The 21,725-nt window shown below is 42.0% G+C and overlaps 1 protein-coding gene across 1 annotated transcript in view; it reads right to left on the minus strand.

The window, feature by feature from the left end:
* The window catches only part of Ssl1 (general transcription factor IIH subunit 2 Ssl1), an 81,238-nt gene that overhangs the window by 50,121 nt on the left and 9,392 nt on the right, over window positions 1–21,725 (minus strand). The window contains exon 3 of the mRNA XM_071673416.1: window positions 12,200–12,328. Within this exon, the coding sequence (XP_071529517.1) occupies window positions 12,200–12,328 (129 nt within the window). The remainder of the gene's footprint in view (window positions 1–12,199; window positions 12,329–21,725) is intronic.

Raw genomic sequence — 21,725 nt, forward strand, 5'->3', positions numbered from 1 at the left:
ATTTGCCCTCTTTTTCACCTCTTGCACCTTTCTCTTGACCTCCTGTCTCTTTATTTTATACATCTCCCACTCAACTGCATTTTTTCCCTGCAAAAATCGTCCAAATGCCTCTCTCTTCTCTTTCACTAATAATCTTACTTCTTCATCCCACCACTCACTACCCTTTCTAATCAACCCACCTCCCACTCTTCACATGCCACAAGCATCTTTTGCGCAATCCATCACTGATTCCCTAAAAACATCCCATTCCTTCCCCACTCCCCTTACTTCCATTGTTCTCACCTTTTTCCATTCTGTACTCAGTCTCTCCTGGTACTTCCTCACACAAGTCTCCTTCCCAAGCTCACTTACTCTCACCACCCTCTTCACCCCAACATTCACTCTTCTTTTCTGAAAACCCATACAAACCTTCACCTTAGCCTCCACAAGATAATGATCAGACATCCCTCCAGTTGCACCTCTCAGCACATTAACATCCAAAAGTCTCTCTTTCACGCGCCTGTCAATTAACACTTAATCCAATACGTATACTTATGTATATCTCGCTTTTTAAACCAGGTATTCCCAATCACCAGTCCTTTTTCAGCACATAAATCTACAAGCTCTTCACCATTTCCATTTACAACACTGAACACCCCATGTATACCAATTATTCCCTCAACTGCCATATTACTCACCTTTGCATTCAAATCACCCATCACTATAACCCGGTCTCGTGCATCAAAACCACTATATATATATATATATATATATATATGTGAGAAACTGCAGAAGCTGGTGACGGAGTTTGGTAAAGTGTGTGGAAGAAGAAAGTTAAGAGTAAATGTGAATAAGAGCAAGGTTATTAGGTACAGTAGGGTTGAGGGTCAAGTCAATTGGGAGGTGAGTTTGAATGGAGAAAAACTGGAGGAAGTGAAGTGTTTTAGATATCTGGGAGTGGATCTGTCAGCGGATGGAACCATGGAAGCAGAAGTGGATCATAGGGTGGGGGAGGGGGCGAAAATTTTGGGAGCCTTGAAAAATGTGTGGAAGTCGAGAACATTATCCCGGAAAGCAAAAATGGGTATGTTTGAAGGAATAGTAGTTCCAACAATGTTGTATGGTTGCGAGGCGTGGGCTATGGATAGAGTTGTGCGCAGGAGGATGGATGTGCTGGAAATGAGATGTTTGAGGACAATGTGTGGTGTGAGGTGGTTTGATCGAGTAAGTAACGTGAGGGTAAGAGAGATGTGTGGAAATAAAAAGAGCGTGGTTGAGAGAGCAGAAGAGGGTGTTTTGAAATGGTTTGGGCACATGGAGAGAATGAGTGAGGAAAGATTGACCAAGAGGATATATGTGTCGGAGGTGGAGGGAACGAGGAGAAGAGGGAGACCAAATTGGAGGTGGAAAGATGGAGTGAAAAGGATTTTGTGTGATCGGGGCCTGAACATGCAGGAGGGTGAAAGGAGGGCAAGGAATAGAGTGAATTGGAGCGATGTGGTATACAGGGGTTGACGTGCTGTCAGTGGATTGAATCAAGGCATGTGAAGCGTCCGGGGTAAACCAAGGAAAGCTGTGTAGGTATGTATATTTGCGTGAGTGGACGTGTGTATGTACATGTGTATGGGGGGGGTTGGGCCATTTCTTTCGTCTGTTTCCTTGCGCTACCTCGCAAACGCGGGAGACAGCGACAAAGTATAAAAAAAAAAAAAAAAAAAAAAATATATATATATATATATATATATATATATATATATATATATATATATATATATATATATATTTTTTTTGCTTTGCCGCTGTCTCCCGCGTTTGCGAGGTAGCGCAAGGAGACAGACGAAAGAAATGGCCCAACCCACCCCCATACACATGCCTTGATTTAATCCACTGACAGCACGTCAACCCCGGTATACTACATCGCTCCAATTCACTCTATTCCTTGCCCTCCTTTCACCCTCCTGCATGTTCAGGCCCCGATCACACAAAATCTTTTTCACTCCATCTTTCCACCTCCAATTTGGTCTCCCTCTTCTCCTCGTTCCCTCCACCTCCGACACATATATCCTCTTGGTCAATCTTTCCTCACTCATTCTCTCCATGTGACCAAACCATTTCAAAACACCCTCTTCTGCTCTCTCAACCACGCTCTTTTTATTTCCACACATCTCTCTTACCCTTACGTTACTTACTCGATCAAACCACCTCACACCACACATTGTCCTCAAACATCTCATTTCCAGCACATCCATCCTCCTACGCACAACTCTATCCATAGTCCACGCCTCGCAACCATACAACATTGTTGGAACCACTATTCCTTCAAACATACCCATTTTTGCTTTCCGAGATAACGTTCTCGACTTCCACACATTCTTCAAGGCCCCCAGAATTTTTGCCCCCTCCCCCACCCTATGATCCACTTCCGCTTCCATGGTTCCATCCGCTGCCAGATCCACTCCCAGATATCTAAAACACTTTACTTCCTCCACTTTTTCTCCATTCAAACTCACCTCCCAATTGACTTGACCCTCAACCCTACTGTACCTAATAACCTTGCTCTTATTCACATTTACTCTTAACTTTCTTCTTTCACACACTTTACCAAACTCAGTCACCAGCTTCTGCAGTTTCTCACATGAATCAGCCACCAGCGCTGTATCATCAGCGAACAACAACTGACTCACTTCCCAAGCTCTCTCATCCCCAACAGACTTCATACTTGCCCCTCTTTCCAAAACTCTTGCATTCACCTCCCTAACAACCCCATCCATAAACAAATTAAACAACCATGGAGACATCACACACCTCTGCTGCAAACCTACATTCACTGAGAACCAATCACTTTCCTCTCTTCCTACACGTACACATGCCTTACATCCTCGATAAAAACTTTTCACTGCTTCTAACAACTTTCCTCCCACACCATATATATATATATATATATATATATATATATATATATATATATATATATGGGAACTTCAGTGAAGGGCGCAAATGGGGAGGTGATAACAAGTAGTGGTGATGTGAGAAGGAGATGCAATGAGTATTTTGAAGGTTTGTTGAATGTGTTTGATGATAGAGTGGCAGATATAGGGTGTTTTGGTCGAGATGGTGTGCAAAGTGCGAGGGTTAGGGAAAATGATTTGGTAAACAGATAAGAGGTAGTAAAAGCTTTGCGGAAGATGAAAGCCGGCAAGGCAGCAGGTTTGGATGGTATTGCAGTGGAATTTATTAAAAAAGGGGGTGACTGTATTGTTGACTGGTTGGTATGTGAAGGCATGTGAAGCGTCTGGGGTAAACCATGGAAAGCTGTGTAGGTATGTATATTTGCGTGTGTGGACGTATGTATATACATGTGTATGGGGGGGGGGTTGGGCCATTTCTTTCGTCTGTTTCCTTGCGCTACCTCGCAAACGCGGGAGACAGCGACAAAGTATAAAAAAAAAAAAAAAAAAAAATATATATATATATATATATATATATATATATATATATATATATATATATATATATATATATATACCTATACATTTTGACGTATACATATATATACATACACAGGTATATACTGATATACACATGTATATAATTCAAACTTGCTGCCTTTATTCATTCCTGTCGCCACCCCGCCACACATGAAATGATACCCCCCTCCCCCCGCATGCACATGAGGTAGCACTAGGAAAAGACAACAAAGCAAAGGCCACATTCATTCACACTTAATCTCTAGGTGTCATGTATAATGCACCGAAACCACAGCTCCCTTCCACATCCAGGCCCCACAAAACTTTCCATGGTTTACCCCAGACACTTCATATGCCCTGGTTCAATCCACTGAGAGCATGTTGACCCTGGTATACCACACTGTTCCAATTCACTCTATTCCTTGCATGCCTTTCACCCTTCTGCATGTCCAGGCCCCGATCACTCAAAATCTTTTTCAATCCATCCTCCCACCTTCAATTTGGTCTCCCACTTCTCCTTGTTCTCGCCACCTCTGACACATATATCCTCTTTGTCAATCTTTCCTCACTCATTCTCTCCACATGACCAAACCATTTCAATACACCCTCTTCTGCTCTCTCAACCACACTCTTTTTATTATCACACATCTCTCTTACCCTTTCATTACTTACTTGATCAAACCACCTCTCACCACATATTGTCCTCAAACATCTCATTTCCAACACATCCACCCTCCTCCGCACAACCTATCTATAGCCCACATCTCGCAACCATATAACAATGTTAGAACAACTATTCCTTCAAACATAGCCATTTTTACTTTCCAAGATAATGTTCTCGCCTTCCACACATTCTTCAACACTCCCAGAACCTTCATCTCCTTCCCACCCTGTGACTCACTTACACTTCCATAGTTCTATCCGTTGCCAATTCCACTCCCAGATATCTAAAACACTTCACTTCCTCCAGTTTTTCTCCATTCAAACTTACCTCCCAATTGACTTCATCCCTCAACCCTACTGTACCTAAGAACCTTGCTCTTATTCGCATTTACTCTCAGCATTCTTCTTTTACACACTTTACCAAACTCAGTCACCAGCTTCTGCAGTTTCTCACCTGAATCAGCCACCAGCACTTTATCATCAGCGAACAACAACTGACTCACTTCCCAAGCCCTCTCAACTACAAGACTGCATACTTACCCTCTCTCCAAAGCTCTTGCATTCACCTCCCTAACAACCCCATCCATAAACAAATCAAACAACCATGGAGACATCACGCTTCCCTGCCACAAACCGACATTAACTGGGAACCAATCACTTTCCTCTCTTCCTACTCCTCTCTTCCTACACACATGCCTTACATCCTCGATAAAAATTTTCACTGCTTCTAACAACTTGCTTCCCACACCATATACTATTAATACCTTCCACAGAACATCCCTATCAACTCTATCATATGCCTTCTCCAGATTCATAAATGCTACATACAAACCCATATGTTTTTCTAAGTATTTCTCGCATACATTCTTCAAAGCAAACACCTGATCCACACATCCTATACCACTTGTGAAACCACACTGCTCTTCCCCAATCTGATGCTCTGTACATGCCTTCATCCTCTCTTATATTTCCTGTAATAAATATACTAATCATTTACATGAGCTTTACAACATGTTTCTAGACATTTGATTCACATCTTTGCAAGAATATTAGGTTGAGAAATTTCCCAATTTCCCAAGAAAAGTAAACTCCTATATCTCATCGAATCCTTTGGTTAATCGTATTCCATTATATGGTGACAAATTTTTCCGGTGGCACATCTCCAATGTAAAGCAATGATAGGGTGTTTTCCAGGAACACATATCCAATATAATGCCATGGTAAAACATTTTCCACAAACACACCTCTGACATACTGCAATGATTAGGTATATCATCTATTGTGCATAGTGTAATGTATCTAAATGCAGTGCAATATTTCTACTTGCATTCATGTATTTACAACTAATGTTGTGCCCGTGTAGAAAAGAAAAGCAAAGTTATGCAAACAGGCAAGACCTCTATCTCCTTCCCACTTAGCTTGAGAAAAGGAATGACGCTAACCACAACCTCTCCTCACATTCAGTTTTAGTGTGTAGAGTGTAATATTAGTTAACGAATTCATTTATTCACCTACAACACAATGCCTATGTAAGAGAAAGTGAAACAAGACTTCCATGTCCTCCCCTCTTATTTCAGGCTGCTTGATGTCTTATACACCCTCTAACCACTTATTCAGCACCCTACTAACAAAAATTTAGCTATATCATTCTATTTCATTTTGCTTTACTTTTGCATGCCAATCTACCAACTCATTGAGGAAAAACAGTTTTGATGTAATTAGTCATACATCAATGTAATTTTCAACTAATTTTGCCATTAATGGGCTAGTTATCAGGAGAGAAAAAAGCAATGTTTCACATCATGGAAATCCCAAAGATACAAGGCAATACCCATCCAACACCTCTGAAGGCCAGAAATACGAATAAAGACCACAAGCCAATGTTATGCAGAAGTCACCAGGTCTGCACATACCAGAGTGTAAATGAAAATAAATGACGGTGAAACAGCACCCTGCCTCCAAGCCATGACATTACAGGCCTAAGCAGGTCACTGTACGGTTAATGAGTCCTGTGAGAAAGCATCTGTTGGCCTCACATATATATTCATTGGTGGTCACAGGGAGATAAATCCTCATGGTGGGGTGTATGTTTTAACCCCAACAAGAAAAGGGTCTCACAGATGCTCATGTAGCTTTATCTGTTAAATGAGAATTGAGGAACACTTATCATATGATGAGCAATCTTTGAATTTCAGAAACTCAAATTGGCAACAGATGAAGACCTATTTAATAAACAAAGTGTATTTAGTTTAATCATGTAATGAATCTATATAAGGTACTTACATCCAGATGCCTCTGAGGATTATTGCTGAGTTCACTGTACCTCTTGGCTACCTTGTTCTGCGTGGTAATCAGCCCTAGCTGACTAATGGGGTTCTGATCATGAAACTCTCTGATGAAGTCCTCAAGAATCTAAAAAGAAAAGATACCCATTTTTTCAATCAAAGTGCAGGCTGAATACTTAAAATCTATTTTCTATTTTTTTTTTTTTTTGTTATACTTAATCACCGTCTCCCAAGTCAGAGAGGTGCCGGAAGAAACAGACGAGAAATGACTCAAATCACCCATATACACATACACACACACATATATATATATATTTATTTATTTATTTGGACGATTTTTGCAGGGAAAAAATGCAATTGAGTGGGAGATGTATAAAAGAAAGAGACAGGAGGTCAAGAGAAAGGTGCAAGAGGTGAAAAAGAGGGCAAATGAGAGTTGGGGTGAGAGAGTATCATTAAACTTTAAGGAGAATAAAAAGATGTTCTGGAAGGAGGTGAATAAAGTGCGTAAGACATGGGAGCAAATGGGAACTTCAGTGAAGGGCGCAAATGGGGAGGTGATAACAAGTAGTGGTGATGTGAGAAGGAGATGGAGTGAGTATTTTGAAGGTTTGTTGAACGTGTTTGATGATAGAGTGGCAGATATAGGGTGTTTTGGTCGAGGGGGTGTGCAAAGTGAAAGGGTTAGGGAAAATGATTTGGTAAACAGAGAAGAGGTAGTAAAAGCTTTGCGGAAGATGAAAGCGGGCAAGGCAGCAGGTTTGGATGGTATTGCAGTGGAATATATTACAAAAGGGGGTGACTGTAATGTTGACTGGTGGGTAAGGTTATTTAATTTATGTATGACTCATGGTGAGGTGCCTAAGGATTGGCGGAATGCATGCATAGTGACATTGTACAAAGGCAAAGGGGATAAGAGTGAGTGCTCAAATTACAGAGGTATAAGTCTGTTGAGTATTCCTGGTAAATTATATGGGAGGGTATTGATTGAGAGGGTGAAGGCATGTACAGAGCATCAGACTGGGGAAGAGCAGTGTGGTTTCAGAAGTGGTAGAGGATGTGTGGATCAGGTGTTTGCTTTGAAGAATGTATGTGAGAAATACTTAGAAAAGCAAATGGATTTGTATGTACCATTTATGGATCTGGAGAAGGCATATGATAGAGTTGATAGAGATGCTCTGTGGAAGGTATTAAGAATATATGGTGTGGGAGGCAAGTTATTAGAAGCAGTGAAAAGTTTATATAGAGGATGTAAGGCATGAGTACATGTAGGAAGAGAGGAAAGTGATTGGTTCTCAGTGAATGTAGGTTTGCGGCAGGGGTGTGTGATGTCTCCATGGTTGCTTAATTTGTTTATGGGTGGGGTTGTTAGGGAGGTGAATGCAAGAGTTTTGGAAAGAGGGGCAAGTATGAAGTCTGTTCTGGATGGGAGAGCTTGGGAAGTGAGTCAGTTGTTGTTCGCTGATGATACAGCGTTGGTGGCTGATTCATGTGAGAAACTGCAGAAGCTGGTGACTGCATTTGGTAAAGTGTGTGAAAGAAGAAAGTTAAGAGTAAATGTGAATAAGAGCAAGGTTATTAGGTACAGTATGGTTGAGGGTCAAGTCAATTGGGAGGTAAGTTTGAATGGAGCAAAACTGGAGGAAGTAGAGTGTTTTAGATATCTGGGAGTGGATCTGGCAGCGGATGGAACCATGGAAGCGGAAGTGGAACATAGGGTGGGGGAGGGGGCGAAAATCCTGAGAGCCTTGAAGAATGTGTGGAAGTCGAGAACATTATCTCGGAAAGCAAAAATGGGAATGTTTGAAGGAATAGTGGTTCCAACAATGTTGTATGGTTGCGAGGCGTGGGCTATGGATAGAGTTGTGCGCAGGAGGATGGATGTGCTGGAAATGAGATGTTTGAGGACAATGTGTGGTGTGAGGTGGTTTGATTGAGTAAGTAACGTAAGGGTAAGAGAGATGTGTGGAAATAAAAAGAGCATGGTTGAGAGAGCAGAAGAGGATGTTTTGAAATGGTTTGGGCACATGGAGAGAATGAGTGAGGAAAGATTGACCAAGAGGATATATGTGTCGGAGTTGGAGGGAACGAGGAGAAGTGGGAGACCAAATTGGAGGTGGGAAGATGGAGTGAAAAAGATTTTGTGTGATTGGGGCCTGAACATGAAGGAGGGTGAAAAGAGGGCAAGGAATAGAGTGAATTGGATCGATGTGGTATACCAGGGTTGACGTGCTGTCAGTGGATTGAATCAGGGCATGTGAAGCGTCTGGGGTAAACCATGGAAAGCTGTGTAGGTATGTATATGCGCGTGTGTGGACGTATGTATATACATGTGTATGGGGGTGGTTTGGGCCATTTCTTTCGTCTGTTTCCTTGCGCTACCTCGCAAACGCGGGAGACAGCGACAAAGCAAAATATAGAGAGAGCAGAAGAGGGTGTTTTGAAATGGTTTGGGCACATGGAGAGAATGAGTGAGGAAAGATTGACCAAGAGGATATATGTGTCGGAGGTGGAGGGAACGAGGAGAAGAGGGAGACCAAATTGGAGGTGGAAAGATGGAGTGAAAAAGATTTTGTGTGATCGGGGCCTGAACATGCAGGAGGGTGAAAGGAGGGCAAGGAATAGAGTGAATTGGAGCGATGTGGTATACAGGGGTTGACGTGCTGTCAGTGGAGTGAATCAAGGCATGTGAAGCGTCTGGGGTAAACCATGGAAAGCTGTGTAGGTATGTATATTTGCGTGTGTGGACGTATGTATATACATGTGTATGGGGGGGGGGGTGGGGCCATTTCTTTCGTCTGTTTCCTTGCGCTACCTCGCAAACGCGGGAGACAGCGACAAAGTATAAAAAAAAAAAAAAAAAAAATATATATATATATATATATATATATATATATATATATATATATATATATATATATATATATATACCTATACATTTTGACGTATACATATATATACATACACAGGTATATACTGATATACACATGTATATAATTCAAACTTGCTGCCTTTATTCATTCCTGTCGCCACCCCGCCACACATGAAATGATACCCCCCTCCCCCCGCATGCACATGAGGTAGCACTAGGAAAAGACAACAAAGCAAAGGCCACATTCATTCACACTTAATCTCTAGGTGTCATGTATAATGCACCGAAACCACAGCTCCCTTCCACATCCAGGCCCCACAAAACTTTCCATGGTTTACCCCAGACACTTCATATGCCCTGGTTCAATCCACTGAGAGCATGTTGACCCTGGTATACCACACTGTTCCAATTCACTCTATTCCTTGCATGCCTTTCACCCTTCTGCATGTCCAGGCCCCGATCACTCAAAATCTTTTTCAATCCATCCTCCCACCTTCAATTTGGTCTCCCACTTCTCCTTGTTCTCGCCACCTCTGACACATATATCCTCTTTGTCAATCTTTCCTCACTCATTCTCTCCACATGACCAAACCATTTCAATACACCCTCTTCTGCTCTCTCAACCACACTCTTTTTATTATCACACATCTCTCTTACCCTTTCATTACTTACTTGATCAAACCACCTCTCACCACATATTGTCCTCAAACATCTCATTTCCAACACATCCACCCTCCTCCGCACAACCTATCTATAGCCCACATCTCGCAACCATATAACAATGTTAGAACAACTATTCCTTCAAACATAGCCATTTTTACTTTCCAAGATAATGTTCTCGCCTTCCACACATTCTTCAACACTCCCAGAACCTTCATCTCCTTCCCACCCTGTGACTCACTTACACTTCCATAGTTCTATCCGTTGCCAATTCCACTCCCAGATATCTAAAACACTTCACTTCCTCCAGTTTTTCTCCATTCAAACTTACCTCCCAATTGACTTCATCCCTCAACCCTACTGTACCTAAGAACCTTGCTCTTATTCGCATTTACTCTCAGCATTCTTCTTTTACACACTTTACCAAACTCAGTCACCAGCTTCTGCAGTTTCTCACCTGAATCAGCCACCAGCACTTTATCATCAGCGAACAACAACTGACTCACTTCCCAAGCCCTCTCAACTACAAGACTGCATACTTACCCTCTCTCCAAAGCTCTTGCATTCACCTCCCTAACAACCCCATCCATAAACAAATCAAACAACCATGGAGACATCACGCTTCCCTGCCACAAACCGACATTAACTGGGAACCAATCACTTTCCTCTCTTCCTACTACACATGCCTTACATCCTCGATAAAAATTTTCACTGCTTCTAACAACTTGCTTCCCACACCATATACTATTAATACCTTCCACAGAACATCCCTATCAACTCTATCATATGCCTTCTCCAGATTCATAAATGCTACATACAAACCCATATGTTTTTCTAAGTATTTCTCGCATACATTCTTCAAAGCAAACACCTGATCCACACATCCTATACCACTTGTGAAACCACACTGCTCTTCCCCAATCTGATGCTCTGTACATGCCTTCATCCTCTCTTATATTTCCTGTAATAAATATACTAATCATTTACATGAGCTTTACAACATGTTTCTAGACATTTGATTCACATCTTTGCAAGAATATTAGGTTGAGAAATTTCCCAATTTCCCAAGAAAAGTAAACTCCTATATCTCATCGAATCCTTTGGTTAATCGTATTCCATTATATGGTGACAAATTTTTCCGGTGGCACATCTCCAATGTAAAGCAATGATAGGGTGTTTTCCAGGAACACATATCCAATATAATGCCATGGTAAAACATTTTCCACAAACACACCTCTGACATACTGCAATGATTAGGTATATCATCTATTGTGCATAGTGTAATGTATCTAAATGCAGTGCAATATTTCTACTTGCATTCATGTATTTACAACTAATGTTGTGCCCGTGTAGAAAAGAAAAGCAAAGTTATGCAAACAGGCAAGACCTCTATCTCCTTCCCACTTAGCTTGAGAAAAGGAATGACGCTAACCACAACCTCTCCTCACATTCAGTTTTAGTGTGTAGAGTGTAATATTAGTTAACGAATTCATTTATTCACCTACAACACAATGCCTATGTAAGAGAAAGTGAAACAAGACTTCCATGTCCTCCCCTCTTATTTCAGGCTGCTTGATGTCTTATACACCCTCTAACCACTTATTCAGCACCCTACTAACAAAAATTTAGCTATATCATTCTATTTCATTTTGCTTTACTTTTGCATGCCAATCTACCAACTCATTGAGGAAAAACAGTTTTGATGTAATTAGTCATACATCAATGTAATTTTCAACTAATTTTGCCATTAATGGGCTAGTTATCAGGAGAGAAAAAAGCAATGTTTCACATCATGGAAATCCCAAAGATACAAGGCAATACCCATCCAACACCTCTGAAGGCCAGAAATACGAATAAAGACCACAAGCCAATGTTATGCAGAAGTCACCAGGTCTGCACATACCAGAGTGTAAATGAAAATAAATGACGGTGAAACAGCACCCTGCCTCCAAGCCATGACATTACAGGCCTAAGCAGGTCACTGTACGGTTAATGAGTCCTGTGAGAAAGCATCTGTTGGCCTCACATATATATTCATTGGTGGTCACAGGGAGATAAATCCTCATGGTGGGGTGTATGTTTTAACCCCAACAAGAAAAGGGTCTCACAGATGCTCATGTAGCTTTATCTGTTAAATGAGAATTGAGGAACACTTATCATATGATGAGCAATCTTTGAATTTCAGAAACTCAAATTGGCAACAGATGAAGACCTATTTAATAAACAAAGTGTATTTAGTTTAATCATGTAATGAATCTATATAAGGTACTTACATCCAGATGCCTCTGAGGATTATTGCTGAGTTCACTGTACCTCTTGGCTACCTTGTTCTGCGTGGTAATCAGCCCTAGCTGACTAATGGGGTTCTGATCATGAAACTCTCTGATGAAGTCCTCAAGAATCTAAAAAGAAAAGATACCCATTTTTTCAATCAAAGTGCAGGCTGAATACTTAAAATCTATTTTCTATTTTTTTTTTTTTTTTGTTATACTTAATCACCGTCTCCCAAGTCAGAGAGGTGCCGGAAGAAACAGACGAGAAATGACTCAAATCACCCATATACACATACACACACACATATATATATATATTTATTTATTTATTTGGACGATTTTTGCAGGGAAAAAATGCAATTGAGTGGGAGATGTATAAAAGAAAGAGACAGGAGGTCAAGAGAAAGGTGCAAGAGGTGAAAAAGAGGGCAAATGAGAGTTGGGGTGAGAGAGTATCATTAAACTTTAAGGAGAATAAAAAGATGTTCTGGAAGGAGGTGAATAAAGTGCGTAAGACATGGGAGCAAATGGGAACTTCAGTGAAGGGCGCAAATGGGGAGGTGATAACAAGTAGTGGTGATGTGAGAAGGAGATGGAGTGAGTATTTTGAAGGTTTGTTGAACGTGTTTGATGATAGAGTGGCAGATATAGGGTGTTTTGGTCGAGGGGGTGTGCAAAGTGAAAGGGTTAGGGAAAATGATTTGGTAAACAGAGAAGAGGTAGTAAAAGCTTTGCGGAAGATGAAAGCGGGCAAGGCAGCAGGTTTGGATGGTATTGCAGTGGAATATATTACAAAAGGGGGTGACTGTAATGTTGACTGGTGGGTAAGGTTATTTAATTTATGTATGACTCATGGTGAGGTGCCTAAGGATTGGCGGAATGCATGCATAGTGACATTGTACAAAGGCAAAGGGGATAAGAGTGAGTGCTCAAATTACAGAGGTATAAGTCTGTTGAGTATTCCTGGTAAATTATATGGGAGGGTATTGATTGAGAGGGTGAAGGCATGTACAGAGCATCAGACTGGGGAAGAGCAGTGTGGTTTCAGAAGTGGTAGAGGATGTGTGGATCAGGTGTTTGCTTTGAAGAATGTATGTGAGAAATACTTAGAAAAGCAAATGGATTTGTATGTACCATTTATGGATCTGGAGAAGGCATATGATAGAGTTGATAGAGATGCTCTGTGGAAGGTATTAAGAATATATGGTGTGGGAGGCAAGTTATTAGAAGCAGTGAAAAGTTTATATAGAGGATGTAAGGCATGAGTACATGTAGGAAGAGAGGAAAGTGATTGGTTCTCAGTGAATGTAGGTTTGCGGCAGGGGTGTGTGATGTCTCCATGGTTGCTTAATTTGTTTATGGGTGGGGTTGTTAGGGAGGTGAATGCAAGAGTTTTGGAAAGAGGGGCAAGTATGAAGTCTGTTCTGGATGGGAGAGCTTGGGAAGTGAGTCAGTTGTTGTTCGCTGATGATACAGCGTTGGTGGCTGATTCATGTGAGAAACTGCAGAAGCTGGTGACTGCATTTGGTAAAGTGTGTGAAAGAAGAAAGTTAAGAGTAAATGTGAATAAGAGCAAGGTTATTAGGTACAGTATGGTTGAGGGTCAAGTCAATTGGGAGGTAAGTTTGAATGGAGCAAAACTGGAGGAAGTAGAGTGTTTTAGATATCTGGGAGTGGATCTGGCAGCGGATGGAACCATGGAAGCGGAAGTGGAACATAGGGTGGGGGAGGGGGCGAAAATCCTGAGAGCCTTGAAGAATGTGTGGAAGTCGAGAACATTATCTCGGAAAGCAAAAATGGGAATGTTTGAAGGAATAGTGGTTCCAACAATGTTGTATGGTTGCGAGGCGTGGGCTATGGATAGAGTTGTGCGCAGGAGGATGGATGTGCTGGAAATGAGATGTTTGAGGACAATGTGTGGTGTGAGGTGGTTTGATTGAGTAAGTAACGTAAGGGTAAGAGAGATGTGTGGAAATAAAAAGAGCATGGTTGAGAGAGCAGAAGAGGATGTTTTGAAATGGTTTGGGCACATGGAGAGAATGAGTGAGGAAAGATTGACCAAGAGGATATATGTGTCGGAGTTGGAGGGAACGAGGAGAAGTGGGAGACCAAATTGGAGGTGGGAAGATGGAGTGAAAAAGATTTTGTGTGATTGGGGCCTGAACATGAAGGAGGGTGAAAAGAGGGCAAGGAATAGAGTGAATTGGATCGATGTGGTATACCAGGGTTGACGTGCTGTCAGTGGATTGAATCAGGGCATGTGAAGCGTCTGGGGTAAACCATGGAAAGCTGTGTAGGTATGTATATGCGCGTGTGTGGACGTATGTATATACATGTGTATGGGGGTGGTTTGGGCCATTTCTTTCGTCTGTTTCCTTGCGCTACCTCGCAAACGCGGGAGACAGCGACAAAGCAAAATATAGAGAGAGCAGAAGAGGGTGTTTTGAAATGGTTTGGGCACATGGAGAGAATGAGTGAGGAAAGATTGACCAAGAGGATATATGTGTCGGAGGTGGAGGGAACGAGGAGAAGAGGGAGACCAAATTGGAGGTGGAAAGATGGAGTGAAAAAGATTTTGTGTGATCGGGGCCTGAACATGCAGGAGGGTGAAAGGAGGGCAAGGAATAGAGTGAATTGGAGCGATGTGGTATACAGGGGTTGACGTGCTGTCAGTGGAGTGAATCAAGGCATGTGAAGCGTCTGGGGTAAACCATGGAAAGCTGTGTAGGTATGTATATTTGCGTGTGTGGACGTGCGTATGTACATGTGTATGGGGGGGGGGGTTGGGCCATTTCTTTCGTCTGTTTCCTTGCGCTACCTCGCAAACGCGGGAGACAGCGACAAAGTATAAAAAAAAAAAAAAAAATATATATATATATATATATATATATATATATATATATATATATATATATATATATATATTATTTAATATTTATTTATAATATTTATAAATATATATACATATATACATATATATATATATATATATATATATATATATATATATAAAAAAATATTTTTTATTTTTTTTTGCTTTGTTGCTGTCTCCCGCGTTTGCGAGGTAGCGCAAGGAAACAGACGAAAGAAATGGCCCAACCCACCCTCCTACACATGTATATACATACGTCCACATACGCAAATATACATACCTACACAGCTTTCCATGGTTTACCCCAGGCGCTACACATGCCCTGATTCAATCCACTGACAGCACGTCAACCCCGGCATACAACATCGATCCAATTCACTCTATTCCTTGCCCTCCTTTCACCCTCCTGCATATTCAGGCCCCGATCACACAAAATCTTTTTCACTCCATCTTTCCACCTCCAATTTGGTCTCCCACTTCTCCTCGTTCCCTCCACCTCCGACACATATATCTTCTTGGTCAATCTTTCCTCACTCATTCTCTCCATGTGCCCAAACCATTTTAAAACACCCTCTTCTGCTCTCTCAACCACGTTCTTTTTATTTCCACACATCTCTCTTACCCTTACGTTACTTACTCGATCAAACCACCTCACACCACACATTGTCCTCAAACATCTCATTTCCAGCACATCCATCCTCCTGCGCACAACTCTATCCATAGCCTACGCCTCGCAACCATACAACATTGTTGGAACCACTATTCCTTCAAACATACCCATTTTTGCTTTCCGAGATAATGTTCTCGACTTCCACACATTCTTCAAGGCTCCCAGGATTTTCGCCCCCTCCCCCACCCTATGATCCACTTCCGCTTCCATGGTTCCATCCGCTGCCAGGTCCACTCCCAGATATCTAAAGCACTTTACTTCCTCCAGTTTTGCTCCATTCAAACTTACCTCCCAACTGACTTGACCCTCAACCCTACTGTACCTAATAACCTTGCTCTTATTCACATTTACTCTTAACTTTCTTCTTTCACACACTTTACCAAACTCAGTCACCAGCTTCTGCAGTTTCTCACATGAATCAGCCACCAGCGCTGTATCATCAGCGAACAACAACTGACTCACTTCCCAAGCTCTCTCATCCCCAACAGACTTCATACTTGCCCCTCTTTCCAAAACTCTTGCATTTACCTCCCTAACAACCCCATCCATAAACAAATTAAACAACCATGGAGACATCACACACCCCTGCCGCAAACCTACATTCACTGAGAACCAATCACTTTCCTCTCTTCCTACACGTACTCATGCCTTACATCCTCGATAAAAACTTTTCACTGCTTCTAACAAATTGCCTCCCACACCATATATTCTTAATACCTTCCACAGAGCATCTCTATCAACTCTATCATATGCCTTCTCCAGATCCATAAATGGTACATACAAATCCATTTGCTTTTCTAAGTATTTCTCACATACATTCTTCAAAGCAAACACCTGATCCACACATCCTCTACCACTTCTGAAACCACACTGCTCTTCCCCAATTTGATGCTCTGTACATGCCAATAATATATATATATATATATATATTTTTATTTTGCTTTGTCGCTCTCTCCTGCGTTTGCGAGGTAGCGCAAGGAAACAGATGAAAGAAATGGCCCAACCCACCCCCATACACATGTGTATACATACACGTCCACACACGTAAATATACATACCCATACATCTCAATGTACACATATATATACACACACAGACATATACATATATACACATGTAAATAATTCATAGTCTGCCTTTATTTATTCCCGTCGCCACCTCGCCACACATGGAATAACATCCCCCTCTCCCCCTCATGTGTGCGAGGTAACGCTAGGAAAAGACAACAGAGGCCCCATTCGTTCACACTCAGTCTCTAGCTGTCATGTAATAATGCACTGAAACCAAATCTCCCTTTCCACATCCAGGCCCCACAGAACTTTCCATGGTTTACCCCAGACGCTTCACGTGCCCTGATTCAATCCATTGACAGCTAGTCAACCCTGGTATACCACATCGATCCAATTCACTCTATTCCTTGCCTTTCACCCTCTTGCATGTTCAGGCCCCGATCACTCAAAATATATAAGACAAGGGAGCAAATGGGAACTTCAGTGAAGAGGGCTAATGGGGAGGTGATAACAAGTAGTGGTGATGTGAGAAGGAGATGAGGTGAGTATTTTGAAGGTTTGTTGAATGTGTTTGATGATAGAGTGGCAGATATAGGGTGTTTGGGTCGAGGTGGTGTGCATAGATGTGCGGAAGATGAAAGCCGGCAAGGCAGCAGGTTTGGATGGTAATGCAGTGGAATTTATTAAAAAAGGGGGTGACTGCATTGTTGACTGGTTGGTAAGGTTATTTAATGTATGTATGATTCATGGTGAGGTGCCTAAGGATTGGCGGAATGCGTGCATAGTGCCATAGTACAAAGGCAAAGGGGATAAGAGTGAGTGCTCAAATTACAGAGGTATAAGTTTGTTGAGTATTCCTGGTAAATTATATGGGAGGGTATTGATTGAGAGGGTGAGGGCATGTACAGAGCATCAGATTGGGGAGGAGCAGTGTGGTTTCACAAGTGGTATAGGATGTGTGGATCAGGTGTTTGCTTTGAAGAATGTATGTGAGAAATACTTAGAAAAGCAAATGGATTTGTATGTACCATTTATGGATCTAGAGAAGGCATATGATAGAGTTGATAGAGATGCTCTGTGGAAGGTACTAAGAATATATGGTGTGGGAGGCAAGTTGTTAGAAGCAGTGAAAAGTTTTTATCGAGGATGTAAGGCATGTGTACGTGTAGGAAGAGAGGAAAGTGATTGGTTCTCAGTGAATGTAGGTTTGCGGCAGGGGTGTGTGATGTCTCCATGGATGTTTAATTTGTTTATGGATGGGGTTGTTAGGGAGGTGAATGCAAGAGGTTTGGAAAGAGGGGCAAGTATGAAGTCTGTTGGGGATGAGAGAGCTTGGGAAGTGAGTCAGTTATTGTTCGCTGATGATACAGCGCTGGTGGCTGATTCATGTGAGAAACTGCAGAAGCTGGTGACTGAGTTTGGTAAAGTGTGTGAAAGAAGAAAGTTAAGAGTAAATGTGAATAAGAGCAAGGTTATTAGGTACAGTAGGGTTGAGGGTCAAGTCAATTGGGAGGTAAGTTTGAATGGAGAAAAAGTGGAGGAAGTAAAGTGTTTTAGATATCTGGGAGTGGATCTGGCAGCGGATGGAACCATGGAATCGGAAGTGAATCATAGGGTGGGGGAGGGGGCGAAAATCCTGGGAGCCTTGAAGAATGTGTGGAAGTCAAGAACATTATCTCCGATAGCAAAAATGGCCAAATAATAGAAATAATAATATATATATTTCCGAGATAATGTTCTCTACTTCCAGAAAAATTCTTCATGGCTCCCAGGATTTTCACCCCCCTCCCCCACCCTGTGATTCACTTCTGCTTCCATGGTTCCATCCACTGCCAGATCCACTCCCAGATATCTAAAACACTTTACTTCCTCCAGTTTTTCTCCATTCAAACTTACCTCCCAATTGACTTGACCCTCAACCCTACTATACCTAATAACCTTGCTCTTATTCACATTTACTCTTAACTTTCTTCTTTCACACACTTTACCAAACTCAGTCACCAGCTTCTGCAGTTTCTCACATGAATCAGCCACCAGCGCTGTATCATCAGCGAACAACAACTGACTCACTTCCCAAGCTCTCTCATCCCCAACACAATGCATACTTGCCCCTCTTTCCAAAACTCTTGCATTCACCTCCCTAACAACCCCATCCATAAACAAATTAAACAACCATGGAGACATCACACACCCCTGCCCTAAGAACCAATCACTTTCCTCTCTTCCTACACGTACACATGCCTTACATCCTCGATAAAAACTTTTCACTGCTTCTAACAACTTGCCTCCCACATCATATATTCTTAGTACCTTCCACAGAGCATCTCTATCAACTCTATCATATGCTTTCTCCAGATCCATAAATGGTACATACAAATCCATTTGCTTTTCTAATTATTTTTCACATAAATTCTTCAAAGCAAACACCTGATCCACACATCCTCTACCACTTCTGAAACCACACTGCTCTTCCCCAATCTGATGCTCTGTACATGCCTTCACCCTCTCAATCAATACCCTCCCATATAATTTACCAGGAATACTCAACAAACTTATACCTCTGTAATTTGAGCACTCACTCTTATCCCCTTTGCCTTTGTACAATGGCACTATGCACGCATTCCGCCAATCCTCAGGCACCTCACCATGAATCACACATACATTAAATAACCTTGCCAACCAGTGAACAATACAGTCACCCCCTTTTTTAATAAATTCCACTGCAATACCATCCAAACCTGCTGCCTTGCCGGCTTTCATCTTCCGCAAAGCTTTTACTACCTCCTCTCTGTTTACCAAATCATTTTCCCTAACCCTCTCACTTTGCACACCACCTCGACCAAAACACCCTATATCTGCCACTCTATCATCAAACACATTCAGCAAACCTTCAAAATACTCACTACATCTCCTTCTCACATCACCACTACTTGTGAAGTGAGCGCCCTTCACTGAAGTTCCCATTTGCTCCCTTGTCTTACGCACTTTATTAACCTCCTTCCAGAACATCTTTTTATTCTCCCTAAAATTTAATGATACTCTCTCATCCCAACTCTCATTTGCCCTCTTTTCACCTCTTGCACCTTTCTCTTGACCTCCTGTCTCTTTCTTTTATACATCTCCCATTCATTTGCATTTTTTCCCTGCAAAAATCGTCCAAATGCCTCTCTCTTTTCTTTCACTAATAATCTTACTTCTTCATCCCACCACTCACTACCCTTTCTAATCAACACGCCTCCCACGCTTCTTACGCCAAAAGCATCTTTTGCGCAATCCATCACTGCTTCCCTAAATACATCCCATTCCTCCCCCACTCCCCTTACCTCCTTTGTTCTCACCTTTTTCCATTCTGCACTCAGTCTCTCCTGGTACTTCCTCACACAAGTCTCCTTCCCAAGCTCACTTACTCTCACCACCCTCTTCACCCCAACATTCTCTCTTCTTTTCTGAAAACCCATACAAATTTTCACCTTCACCTCCACAAGATAATGATCAGACATCCCTCCAGTTGCACCTCTCAGCACATTAATATCCAAAAGTCTCTCTTTCACACGCCTGTCAATTAACACGTAATCCAATAACGCTCTCTGGCCATCTCTCCTACTTACATACGTATACTTATATATTTTTTTTTTTTTTTTTTTTTTTTTTTTTCATACTATTCGCCATTTCCCGCATTAGCGAGGTAGCGTTAAGAACAGAGGACTGGGCCTTTGAGGGAATATCCTCATATGGCCCCCTTCTCTGTTCCTTCTTTTGGAAAATTTAAAAAAAAAATGAGAGGGGAGGATTTCCAGCCCCCCGCTCCCTTCCCTTTTAGTCGCCTTCTACGACATGCAGGGAATACGTGGGAAGTATTCTTTCTCCCCTATATATATTTATCTATTTATTCACTTTGCCCCGTCGCCGTCCCCCGCACCAGCGAGGCAGCGCAAGGAAACAGACGAAAGAATGGCCCAACCCACCCACACACACATGTATACACATACACGTCCACACACACCACATATACATACCTATACATCTCAACGTACACACACATATACACACACAGACACATACATATATACCCATGCACACAATTCACACTGTCTGCCCCTACTCATTCCCATCGCCACCCCGCCACACATGGAATAACAACACCCCTCCCCCTCATGTGTGTGAGGTAGCGCTAGGAAAAGACAACAAAGGCCCCATTCGTTCACACTCAGTCTCTAGCTGTCATGCAACAATGCACCGAAACCACAGCTCCCCTTCCACATCCAGGCCCCACAGAACCTTTCATGGCCCACCCCATTTATATATCTCACTTTTTAAACCAGGTATTCCCAATCACCATTCCTTTTTCAGCACATAAATCTACAAGCTCTTCAGCATTTCCATTTACAACACTGAACACCCCATGTATACCAATTATTCCCTCAACTGCCACATTACTCACCTTTGCATTCAAATCACCCATCACTATAACCCGGTCTTGTGCATCAAAACCACTAACACACTCATTCAGCTGCTCCCAAAACACTTGCCTCTCATGATATTTTTTCTCATGCCCAGGTGCATATGCACCAATAATCACCCATCTCTCTCCATCCTCTTTCAGTTTTACCCATATTAATCGAGAATTTACTTTCTTACATTCTATCACATACTCCCACAACTCCTGTTTCAGGAGTACTGATACTCCTTCCCTTGCTCTTGTCCTCTCACTAACCCCTGACTTTACTCCCAAGACATTCCCAAACCACTCTTCCCCTTTACCCTTGAGCTTCGTTTCACTCAGAGCCAAAACATCCAGGTTCCTTTCCTCAAACATACTACCTATCTCTCCTTTTTTCACATCTTGCTTACATCCACACACATTTAGACAACCCAATCTGAGCCTACGAGGAGGATGAGCACTCCCCTCGTGACTCCTTCTTCTGTTTCCCCTTTTAGAAAGTTAAAATACAAGGAGGGGAGGATTTCTGGCCC

The sequence above is a fragment of the Panulirus ornatus genome, chromosome 19 (genome assembly GCF_036320965.1).
Source record: "Panulirus ornatus isolate Po-2019 chromosome 19, ASM3632096v1, whole genome shotgun sequence".
Classification (NCBI taxonomy): Eukaryota; Metazoa; Arthropoda; class Malacostraca; order Decapoda; family Palinuridae; genus Panulirus; species Panulirus ornatus.